The 14,965-nt window shown below is 38.0% G+C and overlaps 1 protein-coding gene across 2 annotated transcripts in view; it reads right to left on the bottom strand.

The window, feature by feature from the left end:
• Window positions 1–12,409: 12,409 nt before the first annotated feature.
• Window positions 12,410–14,965, bottom strand: part of SV2C (synaptic vesicle glycoprotein 2C) — a 77,963-nt gene continuing 75,407 nt past the window's right edge. For both annotated transcript variants that reach the window (XM_062599819.1, XM_062599820.1), the window contains one exon: window positions 12,410–12,593. In XM_062599819.1, coding sequence (XP_062455803.1) covers window positions 12,410–12,593 — 184 coding nt within the window. The remainder of the gene's footprint in view (window positions 12,594–14,965) is intronic.

The following is a 14,965-nucleotide window of genomic DNA, read 5'->3' as shown; positions in this document are numbered from 1 at the left end:
AAATGGCATTTCACGAAGCATTTCATACTTCGTTCTGGCAGCTAATGATTCTTAAATACGTATTTTTTTCAGCCCCGGATGATGGTCTGCTTGAAGGTATACTTTGACAAGTTTCCGTTCTGTGGTTAAAAGTGCTGTGGTGCCACGGCTTTTCCGATAGATAACAAAAGTTACTCAAAGGTTGATAAGACTGACGTTGTTTTTTCTTCTCACTTTCAGGGCTGGAAACCTTGCCCAGATGGATTAGGGCAGCCATTTCCAAATACAGTTTGTTCAGGTACTGCCACTGGCGGCAGTAGCTGCAGCTTCAGACTCCAGGTCTCAATATAGGGATGACATTCAGCTTTCTGAGCAGAGCTCATGTGGTGCTTTGAAGAAGGCCAATGCTCCACCGTGCAGTTAATAGAGGTATAGTGGATCACAGTTTAAGAACCTCTGTGTTTGTCTAATTCAGTAGCAACAGATATCGATGCAGTCAGGTCCTTTCTTTAAGCTCTATGAAATAGCAAGGGATCTCTCTGTAATATGGTTCTTGGTGTCTTCTTGCCAAGCTGTTTTGCGCATACAACACTAGTCTGCAATAATGACACAAAATCATTATTGCAGTAGCATTCAGACCAATTTGGCCCACTTCAAGAGCAGGAAGTAACACGATCCATCTGCATGCTTTCTGCAGAAAGTGAATTCAGCTGAGTAATTTGAGAGTTTACATATAATGCCATGAGAAAACATATGGAATGGTATAATTTTCAGTTCAGCTTATGATTCTTAGGAAAGCCTATGGAGATCTTTGAGCCATTTCTTCTTCTCTGTTGCCAGCATAAAGTGTCATATAGAAGCTCCAGAGATGACCAAGTGGGAGAGGGAATGATTTGGATCAGATACTGATCTCACAGCACCCTAATATATCATACGTTTAACTTTACAACTGCAATGGATTAAATAATAATCACAGTCTAGCAGACATGCTAGTTTAATGCAAACCACTTGGAGGACGCACATAGATACATCTTCACATTCAGTGTCAGGTATATGCAATGCTGCATTCCACAAAATATTGCCTCCTCCTCTTAAATTTGCACCTACAATCTCTGTGTTCTTGTACTCATTCCTGCAATACAAAGACACACATACACACACACTCTCTCTGCTCTACATTAAGCACCTAATGCTCTAAATTAAGCATCACCCCTTTGCTAGAATAACTGTGTTGGCCAAACATCTATTTTTATCCAGTTCAGGCTGACACAGGTGTTTCTGCGAAGTTCTTCAGAGAAATGCAGAAATGACCTTTCTACAGGGTTATGTGCTACATTTGCAAAACTGCTCTAAGCCCTGTTGACGCAAGAATCCTTTGCTGCTGAGGGTTTTCTGCAAACCAGATGAAGTTTCTGTCAGGTATTTATGAAGCATATGCACAACTCCTCTTCCACACTCCCTTTTGCACTGTGACCTTCTGCACAAAAGAGCTTAATTTCTTCCCTGAATCAGGAGACTAGGAGATACAGACATAAAAGCTTCATCTTCATTAGATGAAGAGACTGGTGCGGTTTTATCAACCTGCTTCAAACATAGGTAGATGAGAACATCATTTTAAGAGCACTTTTAACATGGATTACTACTTTTGCTAGTAATAAATAATAAATAAATAAATATTATATTATATATAATAAATACATATAGCTTAATAAATAAAGAATGTTTTTTTAATACTATGCCACAAATAGAACAAACTCTGGTTGCCAAAGGACAGTCACAAATTCATATGTGTCCGCAGGGTTGTTGGGTTTGCAGATGGTGCTTTGCATGAGCTGAAAAATGCTTAAATTCACATGTAGCCTAACTTTTCCTTATTGGAGACACAGCTGAAAAAGCTCATGCGCTTTGTTTATTCCATCATCTGTTTGGAATAACCTATATTTGGAAATGTATTCCTGAGCCAGTCATGGACATGGCAGAATATAAATAACTCAACAGTTTTTTGTTATTTTAAAGCTACCACATTTGATCAGTTGATGTTTGTCTGGGGCTCTTAGAGCACAGATACAATAAAGAAATATTGTTGTTGCAGAGCTGGTTTGTTTCTTTTTTCTCTTTTTGTTGGTAGATGCCTAGTTCTCATGGAACCATAGTTTATTGCATAAATTCCTATTAGCCTTTCAGATGCGCAGATTGTTATACCTTGCACCAGTATGCATTTCACAGAGAGTTAGATTAGACCCTTTGGCTGATAACACGCCCCTGCACTGGCGTTACATAGTCAAAGACCAGATGTCTATTTTCCAATTATATACCATAAAAATATGAATCCCAGATGGTTAAGTAAAGGAAAACTTTGTCTCTTGCAACCATAGCAAATTTTACTCTGCCTTTTTTTATGGTATTCATTTACATTTCTTTAACATTATTAACTTGTACCATATTTTTAAAAAAATTGTATTCCTCTTCTATTACCAGCACTAAAAATGAAATACATAGAGAGACTTCATAAAAAAGAACTAGTTAAGATAAAACAATTGTTTTCAGTATTTTGAGGGTAATGAAGAATGATGGTCTAGCTATCAGCACACCTGATGTGTATTCATTGCAGAGCACAACTCTTTATTTGAATATAGTGGAGCAAAAAATGCCCCTTTATTAATCTGATGTACACTAAATAACTTTGCATTTGTTACATGAATGATAAATATTTGGCAGATAAATTTATAAACACTTCCACATTTTATAGATTTATACTGTACACAGTCATCCTACACAGAGCATGCCCTTTCACAAGTATACAGACAGCTTTCCTCAGCGGACTTAATCGAAACACTTGGTCGAACATCTTGGTCGTTGGCAATCTGACACAGAGGAGCATACTAGAAAGATGAGTTCACAATTGTACCGGCTGGACTCGAAAATGGAAAATTTAGAAATCCAAAAGGGAGAATTTATCAATGCACACACATGCAAGCACATATATACAATAGTGATGACTATAACCCGCATAACCAGGAGATCACACAGCAGTAAAAAAAGCAAATAAATAAAAAAAACCAGAAAGGTCAGGACCATTGCCAAGATCTTGTTGCAGATTAGTGTATCTGAAAGTGAATATGTATAAATGGGAGTTCAACTTCAAAATATCTCATAACTGTATATACAGTATGTACATGCTTTCTCACATTAAGAAACAGAGAATACCTAGGATTTTCCTTGCCAACATATGCACACTAACACACCTGTGCCTTTGGATGCTAAAGACAGTTTGCCAAATTCTGCTCCCAGTTGGCTCAGACCACTTAGCAAATTCAGTGGAAGTTTAGTAGGAGAAACTGGGAGCAGAAAATAGCTCACAAAAAAACTAGGTAAGAAAACCTGTTTTCCTTCTGTTGCTTAGTGTTAGAAGATGCTAACAGGCTTTAAGAAAATCAGTACCTTGACAATGTTAATAAATTACAGTGAAGCAAAGAGCTCTACTTTCAGTACCTAGTGTTTGATGCCTCATTTTTTGCACATATTTATTATGATGCAAAGGTAACTGTCACCTTAAAAAATCTGCTTACACATGCCTAATTGTCACATATATTTGAGGCCAAGTACAAGATGCAATTTAGTTGTTGCAATGTCATGCAGCTGAGGGCAATGCAGCACTTCTGGGGAATTGTTTAATTGTAATATAATGTATTTTATAAAATGTCCAAAATAAGTTATCGGTTCATTCAGTAGGCTTGCAACATGAGATGTTATTCCAAATTTGATTACTGGTTGGTAAACATGTTGCCTTCATAATGAAATGCCAGGCTAAAATTGTGCATGTGAAAGAAAATAAGGGCTAAATGAACACATTTCTCTCACCCGATAAATTCCAGCTTGACAGTGTACATAATCAAGTACATAACGTACTCATTTTTAGCATAAAAAAGCTAAGATCCTGATCCGGCAGATTGCTCCACTGATTTAAACAGGAATCGGCTTAGACACACATCATTACTTTCATGTAACAGTTCATAGGATCAAGGCCTAAAACACTGGGAAGACAATAAACCCAAATGCTAGCAGCATGGTGTATTTGCTTTACTCTTTATAAACAAGTTAGCCTTCCTGCAGCACTGGGTTCATACCAGCTCTCATTTTTGCTGCAAATGCAAGCAAAATCTTTGATTTCACTAGTAAAGCGCTGATGGAATCATTCACTGTACTAGGAGGGAACTGTGGCAGGAAGAAATAGGAAAGAGCTGTAAAGTTTATACAGAAAGGATAATGGGATTTTGTCTGCTTTTTGTAAGATTTCTCTTCAAATTTTAATATTCTCTTTTTGCTTCAAAACTATTGCTTTTGATCTAGGTGTACAAATTTCCATACGGATGGTAACACCACCAGCTGTTACTTTAAATCCAAATAGTAACTTTCTACTTAACTCTGACTATTCATGATCACTACCAGAAACTGCATGCCACCCTTTTACTCAGTGAGTGTATGTTTTCCCTCTGAAAAGACCTAGTACTTCCCCAAAGTACTATCATATGAGCACTGCTGCCCTTTTATGCTCTCCTCCCAAAAGTTTAGTTTAGACTGGTATTCAGTTTAGCTACTCACAGAACGCAAAAAATAGTTGTAAGCAGTCTGGGTTTCTTACATTGTTTTAATCTTAGTATAAATGAGTTAAGTTTCCCATAGCAAAGATGCTTTGTTAACTCTTCTGAAAGGAACACAACCTTCCTTCTAGGGACTCCTCAGCAGCGTAGCACGGGTGCCTGCCCTCCACCGGAGGAAGCACGCCGAAAAGAGCGAGCGTCTTGAAAACAGGGAAGGCGAAATGCAGTAAGCGCCAGCGTTTTGGAAAGAGCTCTTTCCACCCTCACTGCTATGTGTGAGCATGCGTGTGTGTGTGTGTGTGCTGCTATTTTAAGCCTGGATTGACTTGAATTATAGCTGGAATTACTTTATACAGCACTAATTACTGTAGTAGACTTTTGTGGATGTTAATCATTAATTGAAAGACACCCTGGCAATGGCTCTGTTTGAGGCTGGTCAAAGACTGCTGATACGAAGAGCAGTAAACAATTGTATAACCACATTACAAGACCGACAGCAGCTATGTAGGCAGAAGCAACGAAAAACATACAACACAGAAAGGAGACACAGACTTTTTCTCATACATTACACAGAAGTTAACACGTTGAGATCCACGTGGAACATCTTTAAGGACTTCTTCTTTTGTGAATAAGAGAAAAAAAAGCTTATAGGGTTTTGAGTTGCTGAGAGTGCCGTGCCAAAGCTGTTCTCCTAGTCACTGGCACGTGACAGTGCCTCTACATGGTGAGCTGTTTCGCTGTTCGGCACAGTGTGGCTGGGGGACGGGTACAGCTAAGTCAAAGCTTAGTTTTCAGACCATTTCAGGTGTTCTTTTCCAATGATACAAAGGTAATGGCCAGCTAAGATGAATCTTGGCATCACAACAATTTTATGTGTGAATAAGAATTTTGTAGAAGAAAATGAGTAGGACGATATTCGTATTCAAAGCATAATGCAGAAAGTAATAAGTAGTGACCTCCTGAATGAGATCTATTGTTCATAAGTCTTATACTCACCTGTATTACGTGTACTGGTATAGGGGTATACATACACACACACAAACACACACATATATATATGTATATCCACATGTGTGTCTATATATATACATAGCTTCACCAGCAACTGTATATTACCTCTTCTTTAAAATCGACAGTATTATATAGCTGCAGACCAGGATTTAAAGAAAATGGCTGCCAAAAATAACAATAACAACTGAATCCCAGGACTTGAAATCTTACTATTTATGGCTTGTATGTCACTGGAGTTCATTTTATAATTTTTTCCCCACACTCTTCTTTTGAAGGTCCACCTTTTAACTGGCCAAAACAGGTCTACATGAAGTTCACAAACACCTTCTATCCCATTGCCAGCAGGGGACAGGCCTATATTTACAAAGCAGACATTAAGAGTACAAAAGGCATGTACTACCCGGTAAGAAATGTGCAGTGTTATCAGAACAGCTAGGTGACAACAGGTGAAACGGGAACAACGAATAAGACATTGGACTCGGAGTACTACACTTGCAATGAGTTATGAGTGCTGCCCATTCGTAGCAAGTAGCTTCAACTTGCCTGGTCAGGACTATCGGGATAAACTGACTGGCAGGTCGTAGATGCCCAAAATCAGAAAGCAAGAGGGGGAGCGAAAAGGTAGATGCTCAGGACCCAAGAGGAATGAGCCCAGGGGGCTAGCTGTGGAGGGGCTGATGAAAAGCAGTCTGCCAGCAACGCGGCGCTCTGCCTTGCAGCCTGAGGTGCCTGGCTGCAGCTCGAATGAAAGTGCTGGAGGACACGGTATTGGGCAAGTCTTCCGCTCTTTCCAGTGCTCCCACAGACCCTCTCAGTTATGTGGCATTAAAATGTATTATCCATGAATACCTCTGGGGGGCAGGGACAATATTATTTTGTGTCAAGTCATTCTCATCCAAAGATCTCTGCGGTTAAGTTACTTCTTTGCTTTCTGTGGTTGTCAGGAGTGAGTGATGCTCTCAACCTTCCTCAGGCAGGGGAGATTATTAAAACTCCAATCCCAGAAAGCAACAACACTTGTATTTTTTCATACTTTTTTTCCCTAATTTGTGTGTGTGTGGTGGGAGGAGATTGCCAATAATTACTGCTATCATTTTACTCATTTTTAGTTAGACAGGATGTCCTCAATGGCATATAAAGCAGGCTACATTACAGGCCAGCATCTTTGGAGATAATTTGACCCACGGTCAAACAAGAAAAATCAGTCTGGTCCATTCTGCCTTTTCCTGTTCTTGACATGCTAAGTCGCTGCATCAAAGAAAGGTCCTGAACGTGGAGGAAATTCTGTGTAATAATTTCAGAATTAGGAGGAGGATTAGAGTAGGATTAAATACTGAAGTATCCTTTTTTGCAGAAAGAAGTAGGTTATTCACTACCACAACTAAAATAAAGAATGCAAATAACAGTGATCCAAAAATATTTTACACCACTTGATTGAAATTATTAATATTAGAAGAAAACAACTGAGCTGTGATACAGAAATCAATAGGCCAATTTCAGTATACGGACTGGCAGTAAACTGGATTAGAACAGGTGAAGGTACAGGAGATCTGCAAGTAGCATTATAAATTGGTGCTTCCTATTTAATTCAGGCTCTGATGTGAGTTCCAGACTTGCTGGCTCAGGTCTCTGCTAACTGCAAAACTCTGCACAAGCCCTGTCTTGCCTCCAGTCGGCATGCAAAGGTCTCTCTCTTCATGCTATGTTTCCTGAACTAACAGTATTGGAACACATTAATTGAGGCAAGTGCTTACAGTGAGTTTATTGATTAAGAAGGCAGGAAATGCAGAGGAAAAGCAGTCTCTCAGAAGTGTTTTCCTCTGGATTACTGAACATGTGTTTTCTTTCAAGACTCTGGAGGAAGTGGAGCAATTCTGTTTCACTCCTTGCGTCTCTGACCCCCGAGTGCAAGCATTCTTTTCTAACCTTGTGACTGAAATTTCAATTGCATTTCCAGGTTAATCTTAAAACAGAAAGCATGACATGCAGGTTGTATTAGCATGATATCACCTTGCGTGGGTCAAACGGTGTGGACATCTCTCTCTGACTAATGAAGATAATTTTAAAACTCACCATGGGGAAGAGAGCTGAAGCCCAGCTCACAGAGGCTATTAGAATGAGAGCTGAGGACTATAGCCTTGTTACACTGCTGAAAACCAGAACCAATGGATGGGCCTCAAGAGCAGGCTCAGGCAGTTACATCAAGCTGAGGTTCCAGAGCAGTAGAAAAAGAAACCAAGAAAAGAGAATAACATTTCCTCCAAGTGGAGCTGTGCTAGATACACAGACAAGAAGATTCCTCCATATTTCTATGCTACACAGCAGCAGCTGATGGAGCTAAACGAGGGTCATTCAGACAGGAGGCTCCTCCTTGTATTAGTTCAGCCCTCTGGCTATGAAAGGAAACATGGATTCTGGCTGCTTCCCAAAAGTAAGATCGTCTGAGGAACTTTTGAGTCTGTTTTCTGTCTTGGTTTTAAAAAGGATGACCCAATTGCAAAAGGTAATTGCAAACCTTGTGGCTGAATGTTACTACGAAGTCAGAAGCAACTGAGAGCATGAAGAATGAGCTGCAACTGTCTTTGACAGTGAACCATTGGTAAGAAAAGCAATTTGGGATGAAATGAATGGAAATGTAAGCACGAAGAAAAAGAGACTGGAGCTTGGGTTTGCAGTCCTATGCCATCGCACTTTGCTAAAGCAATAAGCAAATACTAGGCTACTGCAGCCGTCAGGAAGGAGGGCTAACATTTTTTCTTCTGTGGCTAAGTGTTGCTAAGTGTTGCAGTATATAGCTCTGGAAGGGCACTAACTGAAATCAAGCAAGAGGAAGAAGGCTTCCCAACACGTCATTCCCAAGCAATCCACTTCAGCACTCCTGAAACCATGAACATGTAGCCCTGATTCCCTTGCCAGCAGCCCCTACTCAGCGATCAATGCAACACATACCAAATCTTGTAGCACATGCTTCCAAGTGACAGCGTACTAACAAGAATACAGCCAACCTGGTACAAACCATGTACAAACACGATGAATAAGATGCTTTGAAGAAATAATAGTCTGTTAAGTCAAGCTCTACTACTCAACAATGAGTCATGAGTAAAACTAATGAAAATAATATTTTTTTGGCAAAAATCAAAACATTTGGTCTCTTCTGCTGACAGTTTCAAATTTTAAAATATTTCGCTAACATAAATGCTGTTAGTCTTCTCTGTCTTCTGGGGCCACTGTACTTCGTATCACTGTTGCCACCTCAGCGAGCCTGTGAGCTTTATGGCACAAGGCCACTAGAGACCTTGGGTCTTCCTTCAATCTAGACTGAAAGAAATTTCCAACTAGTGGTCACTCAGTTCAGTGACTGCGACAGACAAATAAGAAGTTCTAACTACATGTGCGTGACAACTCTGATACACTAATACAATCGAGTTTAGTTCTCTGGGTGTATATAATGTAGTTATGTTGCCATATATAGCACTACATGGCATTCTCTTTTGAAGATATGTGCAAATGACCTGTATATAATAGGTATATAATGGATCTAAATGGGCCACTAAGTGACCCTTTGTGTTAGATATAAATGAATAGAAATAGAAAGGAAGTGAAATTCCTATTGTCCAGCATTTATTACCTGTGTTGCTTTGGAAGCTGGGGGGGGGGGGGGGGGGGAAACAGAGAGAGAGACACATTCACTAGAGACCAGCCAAATCACCTTTGCCTATAACTTAAATAAGATTTAGGCCTCCATAGATTAAATATTTGTGTTCCAGCCTGAGGACTGCAACCAAATACTTACAGCCTGACCTTGCATTCCCTTCTTTTCTCTTTATGGGATACATCTTTACCATACTCAAGCCCGAACTACTCAATTGTCCAAATAGATTTCATGCCGGCTCACGCACTAGCTCAAATCTGTTGAGCAAACTGGCTCATCATTTAGGCAAAATTCTAGCCTTCGGTTTTGTTTAATATGTTGGCAATACAGGGGGATTTTTTTTCTCTTTGTTCTTCTCTTCTGTTTACTTTTTCTCTCCTTTCCTACCTGCTATTCTCCTTTCTTCCTTTTTTCCTCTTCTGTCTTAGAGCACTTGCTCTAATCCTGAACCACACACGGTCCATGCCGTTCGGCATTTTGTTTGTCATTACTACTCCCTGCTGTTCCTATATTCCAAGCACAGACCCTCATGCTGCTAGCTTTACTATATCCAGACATAATCATACTTACGACGTGGCCAGGATTTAGTATAAGAACCAGTAGTGAAATCAGCATAATTTTACATGTAACAAGATTTCAGCATATTAGTCTTGAAGTGAAGCCTTCAAATGTCGAACCTTTTTTTCCTGTGCCCCACCGCCTCCACACTGGTCAGATGGCATGATGTATTGGATCTGGCTGTTCTTCAGTATTACACACAGAGATGGACAGAATATACTGCTTTTAGTGGACAGTGCATAGCATGACAGTGTAATTTTCCATTGCGTTGATGTTCACTCCAAACATGTACAGAGGCTTCAGATTTCAAAATAAGATGTGCAGTAAGTACAACGAGGTGGACACACACTACTAATGAATGGAACAGACAAGTAGGGCCAAAGTCAAATATAATTCTCATCGGATAAAACAGCCTTAAAATAATATTAGGACTGTGACAAGCAGACAAAAGCCATAGAGGTAAAACTTAGTACGGCATTTTGTTCTAAACTTGGAACATCCTCTCTTTTTCTTTTAAACACAATTTGGAAATTTAAAAGACATGCTTAAAATAGATTTAAATATAAAATATCTTATCTCAAAAATTTAGACTGTATATTGTAAAATAAGCATACTTCCTAAACTTTGTTTCTCACTATGTAATATTTAAATTATCAACATGAAAAAATGCCCAGTAATTTTCAGTACTCGTGCTTTTTAATTTAACTACTTTTCTAATTTTTTAATAGAAAAACACATTCTTGGCTGATAGTTTGATGCTACAATTTAGCACAGGCATCTGTTCATAATTAAATTTAATTTCTAAATTCAGCAAATAAAAATAGGGAACTTTAAATGCAATGAACGTTCTTCTTATACAGACTATCTTTTTTCTGACTCTTTTAGTGAGATTGTGATGATGACTCACACAGAAGGCAGTAATAGATATTACTACCCAATAGCAAGTAATCATCATATATGAGACAGAAAAAAAATCATGTAAAATATATGTTGCTACATGATGACCTTATTTGAAAGGCTAATTTCTTTGGCAATGTTTCAGCCACCTGACAAAAGCTGTCAGACATAATTTGAAAAAATACCAATAAATTTTCCTTTATGTTTGATATCATTTGTTCTTTGAAACTTGAAACTGCAGATGGTTCATCAGCTGATACAAACTTTTTTTAGCTCCACTGAAAGAAGTGACAGTTTTTGATGATCCTTTGTCATCAGAGGATTTGTCCCTTCTTTCTGCTAATTTTATAGATGTATCTTTATTTACTTATTTATTTATTTTAAAAATATATATTTTTTTTTTTTATGGCTTGGAAGGAATATATACACTACCACTCCCCACAGCACTGTCATGGCCTCTTTCTTAACAGCCTTCTTGAGAGAGGTATGGAAGTGTTAAACGGTGAGATATCTCCAGAACTATTACAAATCAGCTGAGTAAATGATTGTGTGACAGAGTCTATAAAGTGTCAAAAGTATTAAGGTGTTTTTATTATTGCTTTTCTTTGTTTTGCTACTTCTTTCAAAAAAATCCAATACATTTATTTTGAGAGTTTTTAATTAAATTATACTATATATTGAAGTTTTCACCTAACTATATTAAGTAGGTGGCACTCTATTACCACTTATTTTTATAATCATTCTATGACAAAGAAATATGAATTAAAAGGTTAAATACTAAAAGCACTTTTCTGAAAGCATCTTACTTTTCATAAAGCTCACTGGCCTGATTCTCCCTTTATTCATACTTACAAGGACATAAATATTGGTTTTCATAGATTCATTTATGGAGAAAGACAAATTCACTGTTTTAAAATGACAAAAATGTTGCAGATGCCCACAAGCGAGTAGAAAACAAATATTTTCTGGAGGATCAGTGACAAAAAGTGAAAGTGCTTATTTTACTATTCTCTTTTTGTGCACCTTTATGAGCTTTGTTCTTCCTTGTAGTTGTAGATGTCACCCTCTCCTCAGCAAACATGGGGTGCAGTTAATAATCTTAACCGTAGATCAAATCTACATAAAATGGTTTCCCCAGAAAGAGGCACCACCACTGCTAAAGTCTGCCCATGCCTCTTTCTGAGAATGCAGGAAGTTTCTACCATTTAAATATAGCTACTCAATACTGATGCAGTCAGTGCCGTTTCCTGATAATGTTGCATGCACTGATACATCTAAGATTAGCTTTTTCTGCACCAATACTGGTAAGTAATTGACTTTCAGGTCTGTTTTGTCACAAAAGCTCACAATGCCATGGCCAAATTTAGTATGTATATTTAAATAATATGACTGATTGCATTTTAAATATCTAATTGTGATATGGTTTTTACCTTCCAAAACATGTCACTGAAAATGTTTTTAAGCGGTAACTTTGCAGTTTGAAGTTAAGTTGTTTTAAACAGCAAAGTATATAAACAAACAAAAAAGAAATTTAAAACTTTCAGATAGAGGTTTCTAAATCTCTGCCACTCCATAATATGTTGTTTTGTGTTTGATTTCTGCCATCTAAACACCCTGCTAAGTGTTGAGAATCTGAAGCCTTTGCACCATCAGTCAGGAGAGTTGACATTCATACAAAGAAGGAAATAAATAACAAAATGGCTTTTTCCAGTTACATCAACACCTGGGTTCTTGTGTCAGGAAGCCGAAGTCCCACCAGACCTCCACATACTAGAACAGTAGAAGCAAGGAGAATAGGGATTGCTTTGGTTATACCAACAAGGGAACCAAATATTAAGTTTCCAAGTACAGATGCTGCTTTGCATAGTGCATTCAAAAAGCCAAAGCCTGTTGCCCTAGAAGAGAAAACAGAATAAAAAGTTAAAAATGAATGAAATAGTAAAGCTTTTGAGACAAATTCTCAGTGGGAATAAATCCCCAGGATCTTAAACAGAACTTATGCCAACAAAGATTCTGCCCGTTGCCATTATCAAGTGAAATCAAAACTCAATTTTCGTAGTACTTTATTGAGGCAAATCCATTCTGCTCCGTCAGGGATCAAAATGTAAAATGAATGAATGAAAAAATAACTTGGCAGCTCTGCAAAAGAAAAAGGACTTGGAAATTCAATAGTATTTGAAATGCTGAATTGGGAGCCAGGAGATGAGGAAGTTTTCAAGTGCTAACTGGTGATTTGGAAAGTCATCAGAGTAAGAGGATGATCATCTTGGGGTATTGAAAAGAAATGCATTTCCCACAGACGATATACATCGTGAAACAGCACTTTCTCAAAAGGCTGATGAGGCCTCCAATAATAATGAATGGCTATATCTTGGGGGTAAAGAGAGCGAGTGCATACCAACCAACCCCCCCCCCCCAAAAAAAGAAAGAAAACCTTGAGCAGAAGAGATATCTGAGAAACTCTAGAGAAAAGGGAAAGAAAATGGACTGCCAACAGAAAGGATGACTTAGGCAATTCAGACAGGTTTTTGCTTTGTACATGTGTGATTTTGGTAATATTTGGTAACTAAACCAAGAGTCATTGATCTGCATAGTTTTGCAAATAGTAACATGTAGATACACTGTGTGAACTGCTATCATTTTAACAAATTGTGTTTTGACATGACTGTGTGATTCATAGCTTCAGGAATAACCTTGCACAAAACATACCAAAAAAAATATCTTTATGATAGTAGAATCTCTAACATTCCTCAAATCTCTAAGAAGTAAAAAAAGAAAGACTATCTGGAGCTCAAACTGTGCGTACTGGGATAAAATAATAAGAATCAGGAGGATGATAACATTCTTCAGAACAAAACATTTCTTTCTTGTTAATATTATGTAGAATTGTCATCAGAGAGAAAACGCCAAGGATTAACAGAAATACTAATGGACTGAGTGACTAAAAAGAGTCTTAGTTATCAAACTGAGGTTGACTATGAGGAAGAGAAGTCCTGTGCTCAGACAAGTCTGAATTTCTAGGAAGTAAGTCTGAGAGAGCATTAAAAGCAGCCCAGACAGATCTCAAAGTAAGCAGATGCGGTCCTTACTGGGAGTGTAGATATAAACTGTCACAGTTCCTTTCAGCACTATTTTCTCATGCTGAAAAGGCAAACCATGATATCAAAGGAGAAGAGGTCCTCTCCCTCAAGCAACAGATAGGCCACAGCCCAAAGTGCTGCTGTGCTGAAATATGTGGTGAAGAGCCACCCTAGTGGAGTAATCTTTCCCATTTCAAAGCCCATGAGAGAATAACACCAAGTCGCTAAGACAGAAACATCTGTACCATAAGAGCAGATAAAGCCGAGCATCAGAAGACTGTCTGAAGGAAGCTGACCACAATGGGGAGAAGCTACAGACAGTGAAGAAGCTTCAGACCGATGCATCTCCCAGGATGAGTTACAGTGGAGATAGGAAGGAGCATCAGGAAGAGTAAAGACTGTGGTAAGATACACTTTATCACAGACAGATAGGAAAAGGTTAAAGATAGCACAGCCAGCCTGGAAAACAGAATTTATCTTACGGGGTAATAACAGGCTGCAGCAATTTTGAACAAGTCTGGGGAAGAAGGACATGAAAAGAGTCAAAATGTTCTTATTTTGGCCTTGTTTATGCATAAAAGCTATTTCTAAAGTTATAGTGGTGATTGGTTGTAACCAGTGCCAGCAGATGTAAATACAATTACTTTAGCTCTCAGTACTGATGTGAAACCAAACTTGTCCTAAATAAGAGTTACAGGAAAATAAGAGTATTCACATAGAGAAAATGGACACTTACCCATCAACAGCCTCAATATATTCAGAGAGTTACTAGAACTCACAAAAGAATACATAGATCTATATAATACAAATTTGGACAGAGATTTGAACATGAAATCTTTGGAAAAGCATTAGTACAGAACATATGGGTAAGTTTTACTTACACTTGATGCTGTTTTATATTATCTTGTAAAGGAAAGCTGTTTCACAGATGCTATTTGCTTGCATCACCTAGTTATAACACTAGGTCTGAATACAATTTTCTGAACAATTTGGACCATTTATTTTCATGTGCTGGGCTCTATAGACAGTACATTCAGTGCTGCCACTATAATCTAGCACTATTATCAGTTCTACAGCTAATATTGCCATATTAAGGATTTAGTTAATTTTGTAATACAAAATATTGTATTTTTATAAAACTTATTATTATATTAAGTATTTTGTATGTATATTAATTTTGTATTTGT

This window comes from Rhea pennata, chromosome Z, assembly GCF_028389875.1.
Source record: "Rhea pennata isolate bPtePen1 chromosome Z, bPtePen1.pri, whole genome shotgun sequence".
Taxonomy (NCBI): domain Eukaryota; kingdom Metazoa; phylum Chordata; class Aves; order Rheiformes; family Rheidae; genus Rhea; species Rhea pennata.
The sequence above is the reverse complement of the archived record's forward strand: the minus strand, read 5'-3'. Positions and strand labels throughout refer to the sequence as shown.